The sequence below is a fragment of the Aedes albopictus genome, chromosome 1 (assembly GCF_035046485.1).
Source record: "Aedes albopictus strain Foshan chromosome 1, AalbF5, whole genome shotgun sequence".
Classification (NCBI taxonomy): domain Eukaryota; kingdom Metazoa; phylum Arthropoda; class Insecta; order Diptera; family Culicidae; genus Aedes; species Aedes albopictus.
Genome location: NC_085136.1, coordinates 60,235,454 through 60,261,774, shown reverse-complemented (window position 1 = coordinate 60,261,774; position 26,321 = coordinate 60,235,454). Strand labels below are relative to the sequence as shown.

Sequence of the window (26,321 nt, the reverse complement as noted above, 5' to 3'; positions counted from 1 at the left end):
CAACTGGAGAAGGATGGCGTGATCTTCCCGAATTAGATATCGTTTATATGTATAAATCCAACAACAACGATCTGATTATAATGTATTGTTTAAATGCACTTCTCGTAGGTTACATGTTTCTATAACTTACATTTGGAACATTGAAAGAATTCAAAGAAAAGATTTTGCAAAAGTATCACGCTATGGAGCCGACAACTATGATGTTTGTTTCTTCTACTTTACGATCAATCATCTAGTTTTGCCAACTCATGATCAGTGACAATCTCCATTGCTTCACTCAAACGATTGTCACCGGAGAACCATGGGTATGACTACAATCGGCAGCGTTGCCGCAACGAAGGGGGTTGTCGGCACAGACTCATAGAAATATCGAGTAGAGGAACTGATATCCTTTGGAAAGCTATTTGAATGGGCCATCATAGTAACCCAGAAATTATTTTTTAGTGTGGAAAATTTACCTTCATGTGTCGATATCGAGTCAAGGAACATCGACTCATGGAGGTTCGACTGTATCATTGAAATAAAATATGTTTAGAAATACAATAGCTTAAGTTTTCAAAACATTCTGCACCTTGCCTTCCTCTGCTTGTATTCGTCTTCGATTTGAGTTTAACCCAAAGGTGTTCTTTTTATTTTCTAAATTGGCGATAACTAAGCCACTCACTAACCGACACACTAATTTAATCAAATTATTGGGATAACATATTGAAATAAAAAGTGAAACTCATCAACTCACTTTCCAACAATATTTCAAGCTTGCTTAAATTCTGCAAATTTTCACATGTACCAGTCATTCAATTCAGCAACCTCTTTGTCATTATAATTGATCGGCTTCGTCATGCTTCACGACATTTGAGCCTCCTAATTAAGTTAAAATGTTTATGTTTGGTTTATGAGCTCAACGTGCATTGCAGCAATATTTGAATTTAGATTGAAACTGTAAGTTGCGAAGAAATAACATTTTTTGTTTGACTGGAAAACAAGTTTCGTTCCAGCTGGAGCGTAATGCCAACATAAAAGAAGAGTTTATACCATACAGTATTGAAATAGCCATGCTATTAGGTGACGTAAGTTACTAAAAATGCTTAATATGTCGGTTTTACGTAGATTTTTTATAGTGGGACTGTTATGCGTAGAATTTCAGTTGTGGGACAGACATGCGTAGAAATTCAGCAGTGGGACAATTTGACTTGACATGCTTTTCATTGAGTCTTCGAACAAAGTATGTTATTTTTTGATGTTATATGAAAATATACGTATAAATAGAGCGCCTGGTGCAAAAAAGTCAAAATCGTCAAAAAGTAACATGGGACAACTATGCTTAGAACGGCAGTGCAATCGTTGAGTGTTCTCCACTGATACACACAAGGTTTCACTGGCCTATAGCAGCACAGATTTCACGTTCGAGTTGAAAATTCGGATTTTGCTGCGTCGGCTAATCTGGTTGTCTTTCCATACATTTCTTAAACTCGCAAAAACAGCCCACGCCTTCTGGATCCGTGCACCTGTGCCGATCTTGGTGCCGCCATTTGGCTACCAAGATATTGGAAGCTTTCAACATTCTCCACTGACTGCCCAGCGACTGTAAAGCTGGAAGGGTTGACCGTGTTTACATCCAACGATTTGGTCTTGTTGACGTTGATGGTAAGACTTGCCGCTGAGTAGCGGCATATCAGAGTGCCGTTGAGCTAGGAGAGCACCGTCATCAGCCAGTTCGAAGTCATTTGGGAGCTCCATGGTAATGGACTGCCACAGCTATCCACGATTTGGTTAACGATCAATCGCACCTTCCAGCATCTCGTCGATTACGATAAGGAACAGTAGCGGTGCCTTGCCTCACTCCAGCTACGATCCGGATGGGATCGGACAAAACACCGTTGTGCAGTACTTTGTACGAAAATGCCCTGTACTATGCTTCAATGAGGCCGATGATTTCTCAGGGAGACCCTTGCGCCTGAGGGCTTCCTACATGTTTCCATGATTGAGACAATTGTAGCTCTAGCCTTCTGATCACCCTTTTCTCATGCTGCTACTTCTGCTACGTTTGCTTGCGTTTCTTCTGGTAAGGATCCGGCCACGTACTACCAGAGATCCTCATGAATCAGCAATAGCACGATCTTGAACATCCAGCTTAGAGTAGTTGGATCTGTTCAATTTAATCACAATAAACTAGGAAAACTTGCTATTAGAAGGCACGGAATATTGCTGATTGACAAATTGAGAGATGAAATTTGTCCAGTCTAAATAGTCTAGTCTACACATACACAGCCATTCATTGAAAGACTCCTGGAAAATGATAGAATCGACTACTTCCATCATTTTTCTTGTCATTATTATTCATTGTAGTACATCGGAGATGTCACACCGTGAACACTCTTTTTGTGACTTCAGAATCAGTTTGGCATTCTATTCCGCAGAATCATTACCTGTTCTGTGGCTTAGTTGGTTAAAGCGCCGATCTAGCGAATACGGAGTCGTGGGTTCGAATCCCACCAGAACGCGATTTTTTTTTTCATCTCTCAATTTGTCAATCAGCAACATTTTGTGCCTTCTAATTACAAGTTTTTCCATTATGTTTCAGACATACCAGCAAATCTGGTAAAATACCTGTGGAAGGGCAATATGTACCATTGAATCAAAATAAAGTTTCCAAAAGTGCTCTTTTTTTAAGCAAACTGAGATTTGAGAATAAATGGCGGACCAAAAAGGAATAACTGTGGGGAGCCACGAAAAATCATGAAAATTACAAAAGCAGCCGATCCCATCATTTTCCATAATCTGACGCCGGAAGAAGCAGGGAGAGTTCGCAAACCCTTTGTGTTATATGTGCGGGTTTCCGGTACAAAGACGTATCGGACATTTTCAAAGGGGTGCTACCGAAAACCATTTCGCAGAATGAGCCATTCCCCACAGTTCTATCTAGCAAGTTAGAACTGCAAAACGTGAGTTTGGGCATTTTCGACAGCTGGTAGACAAATTCCGTAACCAGCTTGGTATCCAGTGCAAGATAGTTCTTATAGAGCCGGTTGAATAACTTTTTGCACTACATTGGCTGGATGAGGGCTAACGATGGTTATGCTTAAATAGGATAAACACGTTTCATGATTCAGATACTTACATTTGTTCGAGTGACCTGGATTCTTCGATCTTCGGCGACTTCGAGCCGGAATTCCTTCATTCGATGAGTGACTATCTGCTGCAAAAGATATAAAGTTTGAGTGAGGTTTTATTTCATAGTAGAAAAAGGAAGTTCAATTCTTAATATTAACCTTGTTAAGACGATTTCATACACCAGTGGTCAAAAACTGCGGATCCCCACGGATTATTTAGAGATTCGCAAACTGATTTCTGATGGTGATGATGAATATGAAATAGGTACCTGTATATTTGATTCAATAGCATTCTCCCGAAGATCATTCGCCAGAGAACCATTTCCCGAAATTCCTCCGAATGTGACATTCCCCCGGAAATTTCCAGTGATAAAAGGAAGAATGCATACCTATATCCCCTAAGAAAAAGAATTCTGGGGAACAATCCATTATGGGCAGTGAAATGTTTGGAAATGGTTTTCTATCGAATAGTTTTCGAGGGAATGTTATAGAACCATTACCTTTGAGAATCTTCTGAACATACAAGAAGCGAATAAAGTTGGTATACCTACTTCTCAAAGCATCTAGACAGATGGACGTAAGGTGATTGAAAGGTGAAAGTAGTACTTTGACGAACGTTCGAATGGCTCTGTACATGTGCTCTGAGAATCATGTTGGTCAGAACAAAGAATGATGGGAATTGAACAGCTTCCACTCTAAATCAAGCAAGATAACCATCATACAAACACTTTTTGGAGCTTCCCCAATTTCATCATGAGATAGAAAAGCAAGGTTTGTAACAGTAACATTCAAAAATGCGTTTATTAGCAAAAAATACGTTAACAAGTTCATTGTTTTGTGGTCTTACTCCAAACCACATGATTCAAGTCACACATCAGTGTACCACTGGACAAACATTTGAATTCGATTAAAGACATTCATAAAACGGAGAAAAATATAAAACGTTTCCATTCCCTACTAGCTACCAGATTTCACGGTACCTACCCCTATCAACACTGTTCAGCTCCCGGTTGTTCTCCTTCTGGCTGTTCTCCACCTGATCAGCCCAGCGATCCTCATGGAACGGCTGTTGCTGCTGCTGTGACGACGACGAAGACGACGCTGGCAGCTGAGACGACGACTGCTGTTGACTTCCAATGCCGCCGCTGGACTGGCCTTGCGATTTGTTCCGATCGGACCGTTTGCTACTGGTGCCTCGTTTTTCGCTGTAGCCCCGTCGGTTACCTCGTCCTCCGCCACCGCCGCCACCACCACCACCACCACCGCCTTCGGAGTAGGTGTTGCGCTGGTCACGGTCCCGGTCTCGATCGCGGTCACGATGTTCTCCTCCGCCACCTCCTCGTGGCGCATACTCGTCGTCACCGGTGGTATCTCGACGGCCTGTACGGAAAATATTGCATTTTTTTAGATGATTCCGTATGAATGCCAACAATCGCAGGTTTCAACTCACCAGAATACCGCGGATTGTTGCCACGTCCACCGCGACCGCCTCGACCACGCATGCCACCTCGGCCGGATCGTCCACCGCCGTCCACGTCGCTACTGTACGCCCGATCCGACCGACGATTCATGGAGAAGTTCTGCATCGAGCCCATCGTTGCGCCTTGGATCGCTCGCAACTGCTGATCGATTTCCAACTTCTCCTGCCTCAGCTGTTCAACTTCCTGCAATCCAAGAACCATTATGCTTTATGTTTCCAACGAGAAATGCAACACCCCACTCACCTTTAAATGCACTAGATGATATTCGAGCAACACTTTCGCGTTGGCGATGCTCTCGACCGTACCGACAAATACGAACGGTACCTGGCCTTCCTCCCGTGGGATGCTCGGCTCCGGCTCGTTGTCCCCCTCGATCTGCAATGAGACAGACTTTGCGAAAAGTTCAAAACAACAACAGCCGAGAATGCTCGTCGACAGACCTTAACGCGCACGACGCCGCTCTTGTCTACGATCTCCTGGATGATGCGGCCGTTCTTGCCGATCACCTTGCCGACGAGATTCCGCGGGACCTGCAGCGATTCCTCGCTGTACTCGAGCATGGCGCGGGCCTTCCTGACCGCTTCGTCAGTCTGTGCAAAAGAGAAAAAAAAGTTATCGTTAGCTAACGAGTCTAGTGAGAAACGTGCAAACTTGACAATACCTCTCCAGAAATTTTGAACGTGCAGGTGTTTTCCTCGAGCTCGATGTTTAGCACACCGTCCAGCTTGCGAGCAGTCTGGATGTTAGCCCCGTGCGCACCGATCGCCAGTCCCATCAGATCCTCTCGTACCTTGAACTCGTCCGTGAATCTGGAGGAAGAGGAGCAGTAAAGAATAGAGTTTCGTGAATCATGGTGTTCACGACAGAAAGCAGGTACACATGAAATGGATGAACATGCAGTGAAATGGTTCGAATTACCAACCGAGGAGAGCACTACATAGAATGGGTGTAGGACAAGAAACTACTGGAAAATGTTAGTTCTTAATGTTTGCTGCTGCTAAATAAATAATAATAGCAAAGACAAACAGACATAGGGTGGGGCGGGGCAAGATGGGTCACCTAAGGATGGATCACCATAAATTTGTAAATACACATCGTATTGGTGTGTATTCGTCCGCTGCTCTTTAATACACTAGTTAGCTATGCTAAAAGTCGGTAGTAAAAGGTTCATTAAATACAAAATATGATGGAAAACAAGCAGTTTTAAAAAGTGATCGATTTTGCGCCGTGACCTTTTGAGTAATTCAAATTTTTTCAACGAAAAACGTCAAAATATAAGATTTGTTCCGCATTCATATATGATCCATATCCATACTGAGTAAACAAGAGCTACTAGTAAACATTTTACAAATTTATTTGGAATATAAAAAAACTTTACGATTTGAGTCGTCCTAAGGCGACTTAAAAATCGATGTTTTCACTAAAAAATTATCATAATTTTATGTTATAATTTTGAGCGTTCATTTCGCTTGATTGAAGTCATTTATGAGATAGTCTTGTAATAAAAAATAAATAACTTGTGAATGCTCCAAAAATACGTTCAAAATTGAAGGTGACCCATCTTGCCCCGCGGCCGTTTATATGGAGATTATATGGAATGTATCGCATAAGAAAAATGGCTAAAAACCATTTTATTTTTTATTTCCAATGAGAGTGAATAAGTTTACAATCAATGCCCCAAGCTTGTGTATATTCATGTTGGTCATCTAACAAAATTATCAACATAATTAAAACATGAGTAATGCGCCCGAAAATGGCACTGACCCATCTTACCCCGCGACCCATCTTGAACCGCCTCACCCTACCCTCTATAGGGAACTCATTCCCGACTCACTGCTAAACCATTTTCATTGCAGCCAATCCCTACATCTCTCCGGGATCAGTTAGAAGGTTCAGGGTTGTTACGAGAAGCGTGGAAAAAAATCCGCGCCAAATCCGCGCGAGCAAAATTTGAATCCGCGCCAAATCCGCGCGATTGTGAAATGAAATTCGCGTCAAATCCACGAGAGTGTGGAAGTAAAGTTTATTTTTTCTACATTGCGTATATATTAAACATAAAATTTGAACAATCTACAATGGTGTATAAAGAAAAGGCACTTTCAACTGAAATGGACTAATTGAGGTGGGAGCTAAACTGTTGATTCGTAAATTAACGCTGTTCATCTAAAATGTTCTAAGCGTTCTGCAATTTGAAGACGTTTTGCCACAACTCTATTTCATGTTTTTTTAGCAATGTTCCTTAAATAAGTTTTAGTAAAATCGTTGCCGCAATCTACAGAGTGTTCTTGGAAAAATCTGCCAGAGCCCGTCATTCAGGAGAATATACCAAAAGATTTGTTAAGAAATTTCTATCAAAGAAAATATTGGAAAAATTAAAAAAAAAATAACCATGGAGCTATCTATTCAAAATCATTGAAAAGACCGGAATGAAACGGGAAGAATTTCTGAAGTTTTTATATACAGTACCCGATACAAAATATGTATTTCGAGGAATTCTAAAAATAATGAGCATGAATTTGAGTAGGACATTGTGAGGGTAATTCTTAGAAATTTGAAAACAATGCTAATGTCTGGAGAATCCTAGTGAGACATTATAGAAAGAAACTTAAACTTTAGATAAGTATTACACTAGTTTACAAAATAAAACGATAGTCGTGAACTTCTGTCAACGACCAAAATTTTTGAAGCACAATTTCGAAACCGTGCTTCAAAAAATTTAAGTTTTAACTCAAAATCGAGTTTTACAACTTTTTAAAATATGGAATTTCATAAAATTCAAATATCTTGCGTTTTGTTCAACCAATTTTGAATCTTTTTCTATAAATTAAAAGCTGAATATAACACCATTCAATCATCTGAATGCAGGTTTTGCGTCAGATTGATGAAAATCAAGATATTGGCGAGTTTTGGGGGCAATCTCCTTAAATTTTATCAAAATTTCCAAAAAATTATGAAGAAACGTATTTTTTTTTCCAATAAGAAAAAAAAACAATTTAAAAATTCTTTCTCAACGTTTATTTGACATATTATACAGTGTCGGACAAAACAATAAGACCACCGGTCCTATTTCATACAAAATGGCCAAGTTTGACGATATGGTACTCGGTTTCTAGTAAACCAATTTGGCTGAAATTTTGACAGCCGACTTCGAATTATTGGAATTTTGATTTGTATCAAATTGATTGAGTTCTGTTCACTACTTCCAAAGATACAGATATACGGTGCGACAAAATTCTAACACCAGAATTCCATGATGGATATTTGTTGTCAAATCAATAAAAATGTCCCCAAATTTGAACGGCATCCTTAATTTTAGTACTTGTTTATCAATCATCAAGTATCAGATACTCTCATATATCCTTTGATCATGGCGATCTGAAAATGGTCCTATTATTTTGTCGTTTCGTATATCTGGAACTTTTAATGTAGTGAACAGAATTGAATCAATTAAATACAAATCGAAATTCACGTATCTCCATGGCGACTGCCAAAATTTCAGCCAAATCGATTCACTAGAAACCGAGCATCACATCGTCAAACTTGGCAATTTTGTATGAAAAATGGCTGGTGGTCTTATTGTTTTGTCCGACACTGTATGTGGGTGAGTTACAGTAAAAAATTCTGCTCAATCGGAGCATTGATTACGGAGAATGTGATGTGTGAAGTGAGCGACTTTGCTTAAAAATAGAACAAAAATCGATTTCAAGTCATCAACCTTGTGTGGAAAGACGAAAAAATTTCCGCTCTACTGTAAATTTTTTCCTTGGAGTTTTCGAACTCAGGGCATGATTCTGCACTAAAAACGGTCATCAGCTTTTTTTTTCTAGTTTGTTTATTTTATTGGCTCGCTTGTTTTAAATAAAACTCTACAGAGCCGAGAATCTTGCAATACAATTTGTTATTTTAAAAACTATATTGAAAACATCAATAACGCGTTCTTCTAGGGACCTTCACTCTCGGTCCGGAACCGGAACTGGAACCAGCACCAGAACCTGAAGCCGCGAATTGGGCCCGACGTTGATTAGCTTGGGGGTTGAACATCGCTTCCTGGATGGCTTTGGCCACCTGTTCCAATTCCTTGATGCCTTGTCTTCGTCTTTGCTCCTTTTCGGAATCAGTTCCACAATTGCGCTCCTGCGTTCGTTCCGCATCCGATATTTCCGGCAGATCAATATATTCTCCGTCGTCTTCCTCCAAAACTTCAATCAGGTCATCTTCACAAGTTTGGGTATCCTTAATTACTTCCGGTACACTTTCTTTTCCAGGTACGACGTCAGCGTATGAACAGGATTCCTCGTTAACTTGCCTTTTCTTATCCTGCTTGGTCCGAATCTTACGCTGAGGACAGACGTCCTTCCGATGACCAAATCCTAGACACAAAAAGCAAGTGTCCTTCAGACCTTCGTAGAAAACCCTTGCTTTTCTATCGCCAACATCTATTGATGGCGGGATGCTCTTTTCCACGTCCATGTATACTCCTCGAATCCCCGTGTACATGTGATCAAGACCCAAATCCGAAGGAAACTTCTCTCGAATCACATGTTCTATTCTTCCGAATTCCCCGAGTGTCAACGACAAATTTGCGTCAGGGAGTTCCGGTTGCAGGTCGAATACGCGGACGTACTGCATATTAGCACCTGCAATCGTCATCCTCACTGCTACTGATTTTCCGTTTTTGTAAGCAAACTGCCGCGGCTCCGTGTTTTTCCCAAGCGATTCCGTCATAGCCTCGTGGGAGATGAACTTAACATACAGTGAACGGTCTTGGGCTGCTTTATATGCTGTTTCCATTAGCATTAAATCCGTGTCCAGCTGCTTTAGGAAATTAGCTATTTCCACCCATGACGGCGGTGGACTACCCGTCGGAAATCGAAACTGTACGGTATTGATAACTATCTCACTCATTTCGATTTGGTGCTGTTTCTAGCACGGATTGCACCACGGACAACTGAAGCAAGTGTTAACGACCGACAGACAAAGCGCGCTTGAATACTGTTTCCAACACAGCGCGAGCTGCAAACCACGAGAAACCGAACTAAAAGGAACACAATTGAACCCGTCCGTGCTCGACGACGGCAGCGGTTGAACTGGTCATCAGCTTACCGAGTTCAAAAAATGCTGTAAACTAACGTTATCCACGGAGAATACCTTAGGTTCGTCAACAAATTATGTAGACTGTTAGGGGGCGGGGGAGGACTGGTCAAGCTCCATACTAATTTCGAAAATTTCGGGGAAAATTTTCGAAAAAAAGGGTGGTTCTGAAATGGTCAAAAATGAGCCTACGTAGTTTGTGGACAGCGTCTTGAGAAAATATTGAAGAAATTTCAAGAGGAACACATGGGGAGATGTCTGTACAAATAGATAATACCTTCCTCCACAGTTAAAATACTAAAAAATCCCTACAGCAATCATTGGAGGAAACTCTGGGAAAATTCCTGAAAAGATAATGTTTTATTTTTTTAAAGATTTTCTTGCTGGTTTGAAATTCCTTCAGGATGTTTTTTCCAGTACTTCTCCAGGTACATGTCCAGTTATTTATCCATGAATTCCTCAGGGTTTTTTTTTCCAAAGTTTTCATCATTAATTCTCATAGGGATTTATATGCCTTTTATATAAATTTCCTTCATAATGCTCCGATAGTTTTTCTAAAATGATCTAAGGATTTCTAATAGAAATGGCGTTATTACTATGCGGTGTACCTACATGGATTCCTGAGAAACATTTGTAATGAAATTTCTAGAATCAATTTGTTATTTATTTTTTTTTAAACTTGTATTCAGAAGATCATAAGATCAATCAATCCATGCGCGTAGCTAGTTTGTACCCCCTGTTCAAATGCCGTGCACACTTGTTATACAGTACAGCCAGCGTGCACGACTTTGGAACTAAAAATTATTATAGTTTTGTCAGAAACTCTTTCGGGAATTTTCTTTTCATTTCGATATTTTTACAGGATTTTTTTACAGAAAATAATCAGGCATTACGAAACAAATTACTCGAGAATTGTATAGATGAAATCATTAACCCAAAAAAGAAAAAAAAAATCATTCAAAAAGATCTTAAGAACAATATCAGAATAGATCCTTAGAGGAATTCCGGGGATACACCCTGAAGAAGACCCTTGATGATTACTTGGATTTTGTTATAGAATTTCTAAGAAGTATTCGGAGTAGAGCTCGAAGTTTAGTTTATTCCTCTAAATCCAATAGATAATATGTTATGTCGGATGATCATTTATAAAGGTGAAAGAGTGCTAGCATGTTTTACTTAAATACCGTAAACCGGGGTCAAATTGATCAGCGGGGCGAAATTGATCATTTGGGTACTACATTGTAATTGCATACCAGGAACTTCTAAGCGTCGCAATGATCTTAAACTTCTTACTCCATCTGATCTAGTTCATAAATGTCTAAAGATGAGCTTAGACTTTTATTTGTTTAGAAAACAGTCAGTTTTGCCTTATTTTTTTTTAGGAATTTGCAATGTATTTCTCACTTAGCTGAAATCATTGCCTCTAAACAATCGATTGCCACTAGGACTTCCCGTAATTTTTTTGTTTTAACATTTTTGTGGAGCCTTGGTTAGAAAGTTATGAAGCTATTCTGAATTTGAATAAGTTAAAAAAAAGTTCTTTTTTTGACGAAAAATTCGTTTATTGTAACAAAAAACACTATTTCAAAGGAAATTGCCTACCTTTAGGCGTTAAGGGGGAAATTTCAAAATTTAATTTTGCATTTTAAGTGTCAAATTCACTAGTTGTAAGAGTTTTGACGCGTTATTCGGGTTTAGAACAGCAAAATTAAGTGGATAAGGATTTTTATCTTTTTAACCGATGCTTAATTGTATACTGATCAATTTCGCCCCAAAGTGGCATCTTCAATTTTTTGATTTTTGAAGTAGTTTAACTGAAAATTTAAACTTGTTGATCAAAATTCTGTCACATGGTTTCATAGAGATCCACTGGGTACTGATTTTACAGAAATTCTTTTGGCAATATTTGAATTGTCACTCATGTTATCCGCAAAAGTTGTTTTAAAGTGATCAATTTGACCCCGGATTACGGTACCTATGTTGTAAAAACTAATTATGCTTCGACAATAAACTACATAAAGGTAATGTAATTATTCTGGTTTAGTTCAGAGTTTCTAGATCAATTTCGTATTGAATTATTACTGAAACATATTGCCCAAGATCCAAAGGCTCTAGGATTCATATCAACGGGAATAAAAGTTATTTCAAGCACTAAAATGGCTTAACTCTCAGTATGTTCATATACAAGAATCATAGAACAAAATTCGTCGAAGGGATTCGTCAAGCGCTGGTTGGTAGATCAAATTAAGGCAATCTCACACAAAAAACTATGATGCAAATCAGAGTAGAATCATGTACAAAATTTGCATGACAGAATAGCAAAACCAATTCCGCGCCAAATCCGCGCGAGGGCCGAATTCCAGGGGCAAATCCGCGCCAAATCCGCGAAAATCGCGAAATCCGCGCTGTTGTAACAACCCTGCCAATCCTCTCGCGTATGTTCTCCAGCTTCACCCTGTTCAGCGGTTTTATTAGTATATCCGCCAACATGTCCGCCGATGGGCAATACATCACATTTATGTTTCGTGATTCTGCCAAATCCTTCACGAAGTGATATTTGGTGCCCACGTGCTTGGATCGCTTCAGTCCTGCGTTCTCGTCCAACATCTTGATGCAACTTTGGTTTTCTTCGAAGATCTGTACTGGTTTCTGTACAGGCTCCCCGAAGTCCTTCATTAACTTTTTGAGCCAAAGCAGCTCCCGGCAACTTTCACAGCTAACGAAATATACTCTGCTTCGGTCGATGAAAATGCCACACACGCTTGCTTTCTGGCACACCACGAAATCAAGCCACCACCCGAGCGAAACAGGTAGCCCGAATTTCCGGCCCAGTCTGCGTCCGCGTATCCCTGAAGTTCTTCTTTGCCGGCACCTAATACCAGCTTCAGCTCGCTTGTCGCCTTCAGGTAGCGCAGAACCCTTTTCGCGTCCGTCCATTCCGCATTCGTTGGCTTGCTCACCTGCCTCCCAAGAATCGATGTACTCATAGCTATGTCTGGCCGAGTATTTACTGATAGATACAGCAAACACCCGACGAGGCTCTGGTACTTGTCATTGTTCGGTAGACTCTCCAACTCATCCTTTTGCTGTAGATATCCGACGTCCATAGAAATTCTTGATACCTTCGCATCCGCAAGTCCAAACTGTTCAACCAGCTTGTCGATGTATGCCTTTTGGTCCAAGCAGTAGGCGTTACCATCTTTCGTCACTCTTATTCCCAAAAAATGCTTCACCTCTCCAAGTGTTGTAATTTGGAACTCCGTAGCCAAAGCCTTCACAATCCCGTCGTATTCCTTGTCGTTGGAGGTGATGACCAGCATATCATCCCCATAGACGAGGATATACACTGTGCTGTCATTTCGCACAAACAAGCACGGGTCAGCCAGCTTCCGCCTGCTTGAATCCGAGTCGCGTCAGAACATTTTTCAGCTTCTCGTTCCAAACTCTGGCTGACTGCTTCAACCCGTAGAGGCTTTTTCGCAACCGACAAACCTTGTCACTTCCCGCTCGTAGTCCAGATGATGCCCGCACATAGATGGTCTCCTTCAAATCGCCATTCAAATATGCCGTCTTCACATCAACGTGCCTTACCTTCATTCCGTCTCGCCGAGCGACGGTCAACAGAGTACGAAGCGTCACTTGCTTCGCGACGGGGACGAATACTTCGTCGTAATCTAAACCGTACCGTTGTGTGAAACCTTGCGCCACTAATCTAGCTTCATAACGTATTATTTTACCTTGCTCATCCTGTTTCTTCTTGTAGATCCAGCGGCATCCGATCGTCTTGCTTCCTGGTGGCATCGATGTCAACTCCCAAGCCTTGCAATCCCGCAGCTACTTCAGCTCGTCGTTCATGGCAGCCTTCCAGTGATCACTCTCAGGATCACTCACCGCCTCCTGGTAACTACGATGCTCGTCCTGCTGACACTTAGCTAACCTGCCATCCGCCATATAACGTTCAGGTGGAATACCTTTCGTTGGCCTTGCTGACCGACGAGGTGTACCTGCGAGTTGCTCCTCCTGAAAGTGGTTCGACTCCTCCTGGATAGGAATGATATCCTCATCTCGGCAAAATTCATCACTTTCACTGGCATCTTCATACACAATTTAGTCTGCTCGATCGTCAAAGCCATGCACCAAATTCTCACAAGATTCATCATCAAAGCCACGGAATTCTTCTTCGCTATCGTCATCCGGACCACCATCTGATTCATCGGATTCTTCATCGGACCCGTCCGACTCCTCCTGCTCCAGGTTGCCAGTCGACCTTGCCGACTTCGTTTGTCTTCAAGTCGATGAAACGCCACGCATTATGCTGCTGGGAATATCCAACGAAAGTCATTTTCCTCGCTTTCGACTTCGCTTCGTCCGCTTCTCCTTCGGGATGAACACGTACGCCTCTGAATCGAACACCTGAACACAAGCTCATGTCCGGCTTCGTCCCGTAACAAATCTCGTAGGGTGTCTGTTGTATCGGCTTCGTTGGCAGCATATTCTGCAGACAGTTTGCCGTGTTAACCGCCTCGGCCCAGTACCGATAGTGCAATCTTGACTCAATTATCATGCACCGAGCCATTTCCACGAGCGAACGGTTCTTCCGCTCCGCGACTCCGTTCTGCTGCGGCGAGTATGCTGTCGTGAACTGCTGCTGAATGCCCTTCTGCTTGAAAAATTTGACCAACTCTGCGCTGCGATACTCTCCTCCTTGATCCGATCTAATGATCTTCGGAGGTCTTCCGAACTGCGTTTTCACTAGATGCACGATGTCCCGGATAGCATCCACCGTATCCGACTTCTTCTCCAGAATGTACAGAGTGGTATAGCGGCTGTAGTCATCGATTAGCGATAGAAAGTATCGACGACCACCAGGTGTAGCCGTATTCATCGGCCCGCAACAAGTCGGTGTGGATCAAATCCAACACTGCCTTCGACTTCCGCTTTGACTTCTTGGGGAATGGCAGCCTTGCCATCTTACCTTCCAAGCAGGGTTCACAAGTAATTTTTACTGAGCAGTTACGTACCTTGATGCCGGTTGCCAAACCTTTACGCTCCAGATCCAGAATAGCTTGAGGATCACGGTGTCCCAGCTTCCGGTGCCACTCGTATATGCAATCCTTTGCATGACACTGCCCCGAAACCGCATTTGCTCGTTCATCGGCCCTTGCTCGACGGTGCAACAGCATTCTTGTCGAAGACGACTTTCGCTCCCTTCTGAACGAGCCTGCCAACCGATACGAGATTCATGTCGAGCTCCGGAACGAAAGCACTGAGCGAAATCTGCTTTTCGTCACCACCGCCTCCGACGCAAGAAAATTTACACGATCCGACGCCTTTTACTACCGCCCGTTTACCGTCGGCAACCGTTACGGATTTCAGAGTGTCCTGCCGCTGTTCACTGAATGACACGAAATACTTCCGATTTGCGCACATATGCGAACTCGCGCCGGAATAGACGATCCATTCTTTCGTCGCGCACTCACTGGCAAGAAACGTAAAAACTTCCTATTCTGATTTGGCAAGCTTTGCCTTCGCTTGCTTTTTCGACACTTTTGTCTGTTCACGGTGCCCACTCGCTTCTGAGCTACTAGCACCTTCTTCTTTCTTCAGCCGCTGCCACAAGATGGAGTTCTTCTTATGGCCGGGCTTCTCACAGAAAAAAAACAAAACAGACCACACTTTTCTTCTTATCATCCGCGTTAAGAACAACCGAATCCACTGCCGACTCCATGTCGCATATTCGTTTAAGCAGTTGCACTTCGGTCGTTAGCGTCTTCTTCTGGCGCTGCTTTTCCAAATTGTCGCTCACTTCCTTCGCAGAATTCGTATTCCGGATGTGCCCGTGTTGACTTCTTGTCAGCAACAAACCGATCGTCGCGCGCGCTCGCTGGTCTCCATCGTCCCAGGCAGCCACCGCCACCGCGTTCGAATCGGAAGCATCCAGTTGCGGCTTCACACCCGGCGAGAAATATCCACGACGTGTCTCTACGTGTTCACTTTGCACAAAAGAACAAAATGGCTACTTCACAGGCCCATGACCTTTTGGATGGAAAATAGCAGAGAAAGCAGTAAAACACGTCTTTACATGTTAAGCCACTAGGTGGTCTCACATTCCTAGGGTGGACTTTTCCAGGCATGGTGGCATTGCATGCACGCGAGAGCACCACTTATATGTTAATGGTCGCAGCTCAGCCCGAGTAAGTTTTGCTCATGGCGAATTATCTCCCTAAATACATCGTTGTTCAAGTATGATGTTTTCCATCTGCGAGAACCTGGGGCCTAGTCGCCCCTTCATCCGCATGCTGCCTGCTGTTATTGAAGTCGATACTATAGCGAACCGGCAGATGGTCACTGTGAGTGAAGGGATCACCTAAATTCCAGTTCAAACTACTTGTTAGGCCAGGACTACGAAAAAGTAATATCGATGATCGGCCCCACTTCGTTCCGGTTAAAGGTACTTTTAGTATCGACATCTGTCAAATCGAAATCGAGCATGGCCAGTGCGTCTTGCTGGATCTGACCCCGCTGATTCGTGAAACGGTTTCCCCATTCTAAGTCACACACTATTACCACCGGTCTTCACCCTGTCAGCACAGCCTTCAATACAGTCCAGCGTCTGCGTGATCTGCTCGATCGACTACCGTGGAGACTCATAGCAGCTACAGAGAAAGACCCTGGTGACTTTGGCGACACTATCATTTGTAAATTGTAGACACTCCTGGACTATTGACCCGTTTTTCATCTCACCGTTATTTTGGACCCATCCGCCACTTAATTGTCATAACCGATGATTCAGACACTCGAGTATCATTTCGCCGGTACGGGTACGTCGACGCCAAGATTCGTGAGCTTGGCATCGCTCTTCATCGCCTTTAAGACCTCTTCTTAGTACAAAGACTTAATGAAGAAGGTGTCTCTCTTCTTGCGCTTGGCACCTAGCTCTCCTTGGCTTAGCCTTCCTAACCACCAGTTCCTATTTCTTCGACCTCTTATTTTCCAGCCTGACCACCGGAGTCCAAGGGGCGTCCTCTCTTTGACCCGTCCTAATCTGTGGTGGCTAAAGACTTACGTAAGGTCGCAAAACTCTGCTCCTTTCAATCAGGGACGAATCCCCTTTCATGCCCTACCTTCCCAGCTTTCCGGGACGCCTGGTCGGGCTCCGATTTACTGACATTATTGTCCTTCATTTTCTAGGTTATAATAACCTCGCGAGCACCGCTTAGAAGCTCATCACCTGACGGTTTGCTCGCGCGCTAGCGCAAACGCTCTTAATAAGCAATAACCGGGTTCGTGTTTATCGACTTACGAATTCTCAGCATGTCCTGCTGCGGACCTCAACTCGCTGATGTTAGCAAAACAAAACTCTTTATTTGTTTATGGTCCTCATCAACCACGTTCCATCCATGACTTCCGCCGTACTAGTCGCGCACAGCTACCACCTCATGCGTCTTTGCTCTCATTGAACAAACATTGTAGCTAATGGATCTATGAGTTTGTAGTCCAGATGTTTGACTGAAAATCCGATTGCTGCGAACAACGTCAAGCTCATTCCGATCATGTCGCACTATTGTCGGCTATCGGTGAGTCAGATATTATAACGCGGACACGAAGTTCAGCAACCATGGCGACGTGTTCTTGGACTACGAAGATCTCAGGACGCTATTTTTCGCTCCCTCACCCGAAAACCTGGATGATTGGCATAGGCGGTTGGGCCAGCTCAGCAAGTAAAAAAATGACCTAGCTTTCAAAGTATAATTCTAGGAATCCGGGATGACGAGTTGTATCGTTTGGGTTGAAAGAAAGCTGTTTTCAATTCAATTCATTTTTCTGTAGTCAATAACACTATTTCAAAGAAAGAACTTAACATTAACAATTCAGAGAATTGGATAACCTTACAACTGAGAACAATAATTCCATTTCATCAATAAAGACGTATGTACAACATTTAGAAACAGCTAGCTACGGGTAGTTCTTTTTAGGGAAAACGAGTTTCCAGAGTTAAAAAAAACCCTAGATCTCATGATTCTTAAAGCTAATATCACAGATGTTGAGGGAGGAGTGCTTCGATGAGCGGATTTGCGGACATTGCGCAGAAAGTCCTGAAGGATCTTGTAGCAATGCTAACGGTTTTTAAATTAAGAAAAAATCAATGATTTTATATTTTTAAACGAAAGAGCACCTTTTTCTAAGCCTCTATGATTTTTTTCAGATTTTTAGAACTTTGTTTTGATACCTAAAATCAATTTCAAAAAGATTTTTCGAAATCACCTTTTGACAGCTGGCCCACTGCTTGACAGCTCCGCCCAGTACAAAATGCGACAAGGGGTAATTCGACAAATCGCTCCCATACAAACTACAAGTTGATTTTTAAATAGGTTCCCGGGCACCAAAATTCATGAAAATTTGGATTTCGGCTCAGTTTTGCATGCAGATTCAGAATATGGAATTATCTCAACACCGCTAAAGAAGCCAATTGTATCAACACCAGCCAGCTTGTGGAGATCGTCGGTCGGATACCACGGGTTCAGGTTGTAGACCATCTTGAGCAGCTTGTTCTGCTTCACCTGGAGTCGTTTACGGTGCGATTTGGTGCAGTTGTCCCAAACCGTGGACGCGTAGATTAGCATTGGCCGGAAAATGCACTTGACCACCAACAACTTGTTCTTCACGAGCAGCTTCGATCGGCGATTCAGCAAAGAATGTAGGGCTTTTGTCGACCGATCCACTTTTCCAGCGATGTAGTTAACGTGTTTATCGAACTTGAACTTCGGGTCAATAATCACTCCCAAATACTTCACCTCGTCATCCCACGTACTTTGCTGGCCATTGACCATGATTGATCGACGGAGGAGGTGACGAGTGACGCGTCTCCTGGTGAAGAAGATGAACTATGCGTTGAAATTCCTCAAGGTTATTCATTGCCGTTTGTAGGTGAGTGACGACGATGTGCGGGTCTTTGTCTGACGCCAGGAACTCAGTGTCATCCGCAAAAAATGCGTATGTTACGCCGTCGACCATCAATACGTCAGAGGTAAGAACATTGTAGAGTGTCGGACTTAGCACGCCAAAAGCAATGTTGTGGGCACGCGAGTACTCACCATTTACCGAGAAAGATCGGTTCAAAAGGAAGTACTGCACGATCTTCACTAGGTAGAGGAGATTCGAGCGGAAGAGCTTGAAAACAACAGCGTCCTGCCAAATCGCATTGTAGGCTTTTCCGACGTCCAGGAGAATCATGCCAGTCGTCTTTTCCGTTTGAAACCTGAGTTTCACCTTTTGCGTTATGCGAGCGAGTTGATGCTCCGTTGAGTGTTCCCTTTTGAAGCTGAACTGCTCGGGTTGAATGCATTGATCAGTCTCCAGGTAACGCGACGGTTTAAACGGGCGAGGATTACCCTTTCGAGGACTGCTCCAAACTGCTTAGGAAGCTTTTCGGTAGGCAGTTACCTAGATTGGTGATATCCTTGTTCGCTTTCGAGTAGAAGTGCAAAACCGACTGTTGACTGCATTCAACCAGTTCCACAGCGTCACCAAGAGGCAGGCCCAGGCAGACCGCAAGCTGAAAGCCATTCCCAGCAACAACGGTAAGGAATTAATTAATAAATCGACTCAGAAGTGCTTGAGGAAGCTCGAAGTCCAGCTTCAGACGTTGACCGAGTACACACCGCAGGAAAACGTTTTGACTGAACGGTAGCGGCTGTCGTGCCAGGAAGAAGAGCCTACCTAAGAAGTCGTTTATGAGTCAGAAGCTGAAGGAAGAACTGAAGACGGGTTAGACGGTCGTCAGCCAGAGAAAATCCATTGTCAAGCACGTGGACGTGGACATCAAACCAGCATATCTAAATGGCGGACTGTAGTTCATTTTGTACATGTGGCAGCTACCGGTGACGATTTTCTGGGAATCGAGGTAAAGAAGAGCGAAGCCGCATAAAAACTGAATCAAGCGGTGTACATTCGGAAGCTTGTTTCACGGTCTAAAATGGAAGCGAAGCCATCGAAGACGCCTCTTGACTGAGAAGATGGATGAGCTGAGTCTGATCGGCGGTCTACTGTATGTAGTGGGCCAAACGAGACCGGATATTGCTTTCAGTACGTCTTCTTCCAGGCGGCATTGTACTTTCCGAAATTAGCAGGCCTCCAGTTCCAATGTTTTGTCGGAGTCCAGGCTGCAGCATGGCCGCGCTGTACTTCTTGTCGAACCAAACGTCCTGATGACTGTGTTCTACGTACCTGATCGTGTTCTCGGTTGCCACTAGGCTTCTGCCAGGGACCTATCCAAGCTCATGCTAGTCCGACAACGCTCTCTCGAGATTGTACGGGTATACAACGGTGATATCCAGTTCATTCAGCCGCTCTAAGACGTCCAAGGCGGCCGTCGGAACCGCAAACTGTTGACTACGGAGAGTTTAGGTTCTGACGTCCTTCAAACCGAACTTGATCGATTTGCGCTTTTATCTACCGTGGTGATCTCCATGTGTAATGAATGATAAGCGAGGCTGCGTTGGAAGAAGTTGCGACAAATGTCCTCTACTGTACGTAGAGGCGGATATTCTTTTTAATTAATTTCTTATTCTTAAATCAATTCAAAAACTGCACGCGCATTTCTTTTTCATGCGAGGGCCGGAACCTGAGCTCGATCTAGATGCGGCGAATTGAGCCCTGCGTTGATCGGCTGTCGGGTTTCCCATCACTCCGTTTATCGCCTTCGCCACTTCCTTCAATTTCTCCATCTGGTTTATCGGACGCCATTCGTCTTCTGAGCCTGCCCCCGATTCGCAAACGTCAGGTTGTTCTTCTTCCTCTCGTACGTTAGATAACTGATCCGTGTCTTCCAGTACTTCAATTATTTCGACCTCCGATGATTTCAGATTTGACGAAAATGTGCCTCTAGCATCCGAACGAGGTTCTTGGTCCTTCTGTTGTTGTTTCCTCGGCTGTATCCGGGTTTTGCCTTGAAGGTAGAAATCCTTGCGATGATTTGCCGCTCTACAAAGGAAACAAAATCCTTCAGTCCATCATAAAATACTCGTCTTTGCCAATTTCCGACATCAATCGTTGATGGTTTGTCGCTCTTCACATTATTGTACACGCCACGCACGCCATTGCAAATATGTTCAAGTGTCCAAGTTTCGAGTCTGGAGCGGTATTTTCGTGAGCTACATGTATGTTGTATTTTCCCGAACTTTCCCAGTTCCGACAACAGTCATCGCACAGCTCCGGCGGCATATCGAAGATTCGGACATACTGTACGTTAGCTCCAGCGATGCGCATACGCACTTCTATTGTCAATCAGTGAGTGTTCACAAGTTTCTTTGGGTCCACGTTGTTTCTCAAGCATTCCCACATCGCTTCCATAGACGAGAACTTTATGAACCTTATGAACAGTGAACGGTCCTTTGCTGTTTTATGCACTGTTTGAATTTGCATCAAATCCACATCCAACGATTAAAAAAAATCCCTATTTCCGCCCATGTCGGTCGAGGACTACCCGGAGGGAAGCAAAATTTGCGGTATTAATTAACTTGCACCGACAAATGACGCAACGGTGAATGACCGCGGCAGACGAAGCACGCACCATTTGCCTACTGACTCAGAACAATCGGATGGCAAAAACAAAGGATGACCCGTAAGTCGCGGTACAGCTCTACTATCGCTTCACGCTCCCGTTCTTCCTGCTGACGATTCTTCCTCCGGAAGCCTGCGTTCTGTCTGTCTGTCGCCTCATTCGCTTTCCCACGATGGTGCAACAATTAAGCCTATGCTGCATTCTTCTTGTTTTTCACAACCTACAGAAGTAAGCGATCTCCAGTTTGTGCCCTTTACGGATAATTTCCATCCAATCAATCGACGGACAAAATTCGTATTACCGACGACAATCCTATCGTTACATAAGAGCCTCCGCATACTGTTCTGGTCTATAAATTCTGAGCTACTTATCCTGTCTGCGGTGAACTATCTTGGTTTGTTCCTTTCCAGTTACCCTTAAATGTAGGCACCATAGTTCCAACCAGAGGATGTTTCCACAATAAACATTGGACAATTGATAGGTAGGTAATCGCTCAAAAGAATAGAATCAAAAATCAACTGGATAATGCAGGAAACTGAACAAATAGTATAATGCAGCAAACATATGTAAATGTATTATCAAATTATAGAACTAAAAAGAAATACCACATGAACTAGTGACAAGCTGCTACCTAATACTACTTCCATAGATTTGCCCATCTACTTCTACCACTACTACTACACAGAACTAAGAAGAGAGGGGAGTTTTAGTATGAATATCGACGGTAATGTGCTCGCGTGTTTCCTCAGTTTCGGTTTTAGTGTATCATATTCAATGGGATAGTAGTTTTTTTTTTTGGGGTTTAAGTTTCAGCACTAGAGTTTGGATGGATTACCTCTCGTTCATTGATTGTCCAATAAAAGCGGAAATTCTCTGATTGTTAGTAAAATTTCTGGAAATGAAACAAGACGAGAAGAGAGAAGAAGAAAAAAACAGAGCTTCGGTATTTGGGTTGATTCTTTGGTGTTTTCGTTTGGTTGGTATAGGGGAATTTGTCTGGTGGAAATTGAAGAGTCAATCTGTGGCGGCAAAATTTGAACAAACTTTGGGCTGACTAGCTTTCGATACTGCTGGCTGACTGTTACTGCTGCTATTTGCCTGGGATCAACTGTTAGCAAGCAGAATGAATGGGGTTTGATGATCGTTGGAAATGATGATTCGAAAAAGGGTTGTGTTTTTGGAAGAAGGGAATTCGTGTTTTTTCTAGGGAGTTTTCTAACAAACGAAAAGCAACTTACCCTCCAGCATTTTGTAGCTTCGTCGATTCTAGTTGTCTGGCAGCTTCTTCGGTTCGTTTCAGTAGCATCACCTGGTGACAAACAAATAGAAGCAATTGTAGATGACATTCCGAGCAGCTCTACGAACCTCTCACCTTTTGGCTCAAATTTCGGAAACACATCTCCTGGATCATGTTTGCCCTCCGTTGGGTCGCTTCGCTCCGCGATATCACCAGCAGGGTGCCCCGTTCCGGCAGGTACCTACACTCGGCGGCACCGATCGCTTTCTGGAACTCTCGATGCACGCCGTCGATTTTGGCACTGCTCAGCAAAGCGCTAAATGGGGAGAGAGAGAAAACCAGGCGTTTATAATGCTTACAGTGAAAATCCCACAAATCAGATACTCACTATTCCCGAATATCCTCGGGAACTTCGATCTCGAACCGGAAAAAGGTCTTCTCGTTGATCGGCGGGTTCGTGTTCTTTGCTCGCAGCCGGTCAGCTGACACGATTTCCGTGTAGCTGTTGTCCCAGCCGAGGTATTCCACCACGAAGAATTCGCCCTTCATCATCTGGAATGAAAGTATATCGAGTCATTATGTGATCAGTTCACGAGGGCATGGCTCTAAGGTATACGAACCTTGATGACCGCTCGCCACCAACCGCAGGCTTCGTTATCGTTGGACCGGGAGTACACCTCGACCTCCATGTGCTCGCAGAATGTGGTCGGGGTTTCGGTCGGAGGTAGACGGACTTGGCTGAACAGGAACTTGGACTCTTCCTGCCAGCTGGGTGATAGAGAACGAATAAGAAGAATGATTAGATAAGAGTATCGCTCATTTGGATCATATACTCACTCATTTTCAAATGCAACTAGGACACCATCTTCGAACACATCCGTGACAACACCCTGTGGATGAAAAAAAAATACAAAGAAAGTGTGAGTTAATTTGATAGTACAAATTTACATGTACATTCAGAATCCCTCATAATATCAAGTATTATTTGATGCAGTGCAAACGCGATTTCGACCGCCACACTCGTCCAGTTATCAACAATGTACGATACCGACGACCGCCTTCAACTACAAGTGGAAACAGGAACACAGCATATCCAATCCACCTCTTTCAGGTAGGTAACGTCAAGCTGATACGCTGTTAGGCGTATCCGGCTTCGGCTAATCGGCGAGATCTGGCTGTGCATTGCGAAAATCCATCAGACGCCGGTTCAACACACGCCGGTCCTCCGTCGAGGAACTGGGGAACTGTACTGCGGATACTCCGGAAGCTGGAAGCGTAGATGATTAATGAAACACCATCCAGAACGCCGAGCACTTTGGAAATCTTTTTCATGTTGCAGTGCATCGTTCTCAAAGTCCTTTGCAAAGTGATCCTCAGCCTTCTTCATGCATTAGCTAACACGTACCATGCTGGCGTAGAACACGTGCAGCGTTTCCTTCTGGGTCATAATAACCCCAATGCACGACTAAGGTTAACCGGATACAGGCAGCAAGCAGGATTTCGTGACGGACGATCCTGTGTGGACCTTTTTGTCAAGCCTAGTATTATCTAGGAGCAAATCAATGAATTCCAAGAATCTATCTACCTGGTGTTCATTGATTACGAAAAAGCTTTCGACCGTCTCAATCATGAAAACATGTGGGTAGCCCTCAGGCGCAAAGGTGTCCCTGAGAAAATCATCGGCCTTATTGAAGCACAGTACAGGGCATTTTCGTGCAGAGAACTGCACAACGGTGTCTTGTCCGATCTCAGCCGGGTCGTTGCTGGAGTGAGGCAAGGATGTATACTATCACCGCTACTGTTTCTATTAGGTACAATTGATCGTGAACCCAATCGTGGGTTGCTGTGCTTCGAACTGGTTGATGACGTTGCTCTCTTAACTTAACTCTGATATGCAGAGTAAGCTCAATGATCTTGCCGATCGCTCTTCGGCCGCTGGTCTTACCATCAATGTCAACAAGACCAAACTTTTGGATGTAAACACGGTCAACTCTTTCAGCTTTACGGTAGTTGCGACAAGCAGAGAATATTTAAAAAATGTATGGAAAAACAATCCGATTAGACAACTAACCACAATCCAAATTTTCAACTCGAACGTGAAATCTGTGGTGCTGTACACTCAGTAGCAAAAAAAAAGCCGAGCTGATTTTTTCTCCTAAAATCCGCCTTGTTCAATCAGCTGCAACTTTGGCAATTATCAATATTTTTGGCTGAAAATTTTACCTCCTCATCATCAATATATTGATAACTAGCTTTCCCGGCAAACTTTGTCTTGCCCAGCTGTGATGGTTTGACAACTGTTTGGTTCATTCCAGCACGGCACTCTAGATCGGTTTTATTGCGATCGTGTCGATTTTCTTCCCAGTTCATAAAAAAAATCAAGTTTTTATCAATTCTCTTACTTTTTAGATGATTTTCACAACTTTTACTACTTATAAACACAGCCACCATGAATACGAACCGAACCGTGCAAGGGTCATGCTGATCGGTTCGGCCGTTCGTGAGTTTTGTTGCCTCAAAGAATCTTCAAACTCATTTTTATATATATAGACTAGCTGTCCCGGCAAACTTTGTCTTGCCCGGTTGTTGTGATTTGACAACTGTTGAGGTCATTGCAGCACCGCACTCTAGATTGGTTTCATTTCGATCATGTTGATTTTCTTCCCAGCTCATGGAAAATCTAAATTTTTCAATTTTGTTACTTTTCTAGCTGTTTTTCGTAACTTTTTGTACATATAAACACAGCCACCACGAATACGAACCGAACCGTGCAAGAGTCATCCTGATCGGTTCACTCGTTCTTGAGTTTTGTTGCCTCAAAGGGAATTCAAACTCATTTTTATATATATAGATATAGATATATAGATATAGATATATAGATATATAGATATATAGACTAGCTGTCCCGGCAAATTTTGTCTTGCCCAGCTGTGATGGTTTGACAACTGTTTATGTCATCGCAGCAACGCACTCTAGATTGGTTTCAATACGATCGTGTTGATTTTCCTCCCAGCTCATGAAAAATCAGTGTACTTTTTCAATTTTCTTACTTTTTAAGTTGATTTTCGTAACTTTTTCTACTTATAAACACAGCCACCATGAATACAAATCGACCCGTGCAAGAGCCATGCTGATCGGTTGATTCGTTCGTGATTTTTGTTGCCTCAAAGGAACTTCAAACTCATTTTTATATATACAGAGTGCGTTACGCGTTACACGTAATGCGTTACAAACATACATATGTTAGTGAATATACAAGTAGTTTGCATAATTTACAAATTTTGGCTTGTGTAAAAACTTTATTATAAGCAAACAAATTGAGGGGTATTCACGCATCGAGGAACCTTTCCTACTATCAGTGGTTAGCATCTACATACATTGTCACAATCTACCGGACTGAGAGGCAGAACTTCGGGCCCTCCTTGGACAAATTGACGAACCTCGACTAATAGTAGGTAATTTCAACAGCCACCATCCTCTTTGGGGCTCCTGCATCCCCGATGCTAGAGGTACAATCTGTGCAGAAATCGTTGAAGATTGTGACCTAGTCGTACTGAATGACGGAACTCCGACTTTTACGCGAGGTCGAATGGACACTACAATCGATGTGTCATTGGCCAGTAGAGGAATTAGGGTGCCTGTACCAGTTATCGCACTACCTAAGGAAAACTACTTCTACAAAAATAAGAAGAAAACCGACGAATGTCGACGATATGTCAAATGATAGATTTGTTTTCATACTTTACAGGAAAAATATAAAATCTGAGCCAAACCCACTTTTACTATTTATTACGGCGTGTGCCAATGATAGGAACCCTGTACCAGTTATGGACATACTT

At 43.1% G+C, this 26,321-nt stretch overlaps 1 protein-coding gene across 7 annotated transcripts in view; it reads right to left on the bottom strand.

Annotated features, from left to right (window-relative positions):
• LOC115269373 (fragile X messenger ribonucleoprotein 1 homolog) overlaps positions 1-26,321 on the bottom strand; it is a 161,741-nt gene that overhangs the window by 10,310 nt on the left and 125,110 nt on the right. For 2 of the 7 annotated variants that reach the window (XM_062844633.1, XM_029878040.2), the window contains exons 2-13: positions 23,320-23,372; positions 23,103-23,250; positions 22,871-23,034; positions 22,618-22,798; positions 22,484-22,554; positions 22,081-22,137; positions 5,253-5,400; positions 5,032-5,181; positions 4,835-4,981; positions 4,561-4,774; positions 4,095-4,490; positions 3,119-3,196 (exon numbers count right to left, since the gene is read on the bottom strand). In XM_062844633.1, coding sequence (XP_062700617.1) covers positions 3,119-3,196; positions 4,095-4,490; positions 4,561-4,774; positions 4,835-4,981; positions 5,032-5,181; positions 5,253-5,400; positions 22,081-22,137; positions 22,484-22,554; positions 22,618-22,798; positions 22,871-23,034; positions 23,103-23,250; positions 23,320-23,372 — 1,807 coding nt within the window. The remainder of the gene's footprint in view (positions 1-3,118; positions 3,197-4,094; positions 4,491-4,560; positions 4,775-4,834; positions 4,982-5,031; positions 5,182-5,252; positions 5,401-22,080; positions 22,138-22,483; positions 22,555-22,617; positions 22,799-22,870; positions 23,035-23,102; positions 23,251-23,319; positions 23,373-26,321) is intronic. The other 5 variants (XM_029878041.2, XM_029878042.2, XM_029878043.2 and 2 more) reach the window with 5 other exon arrangements.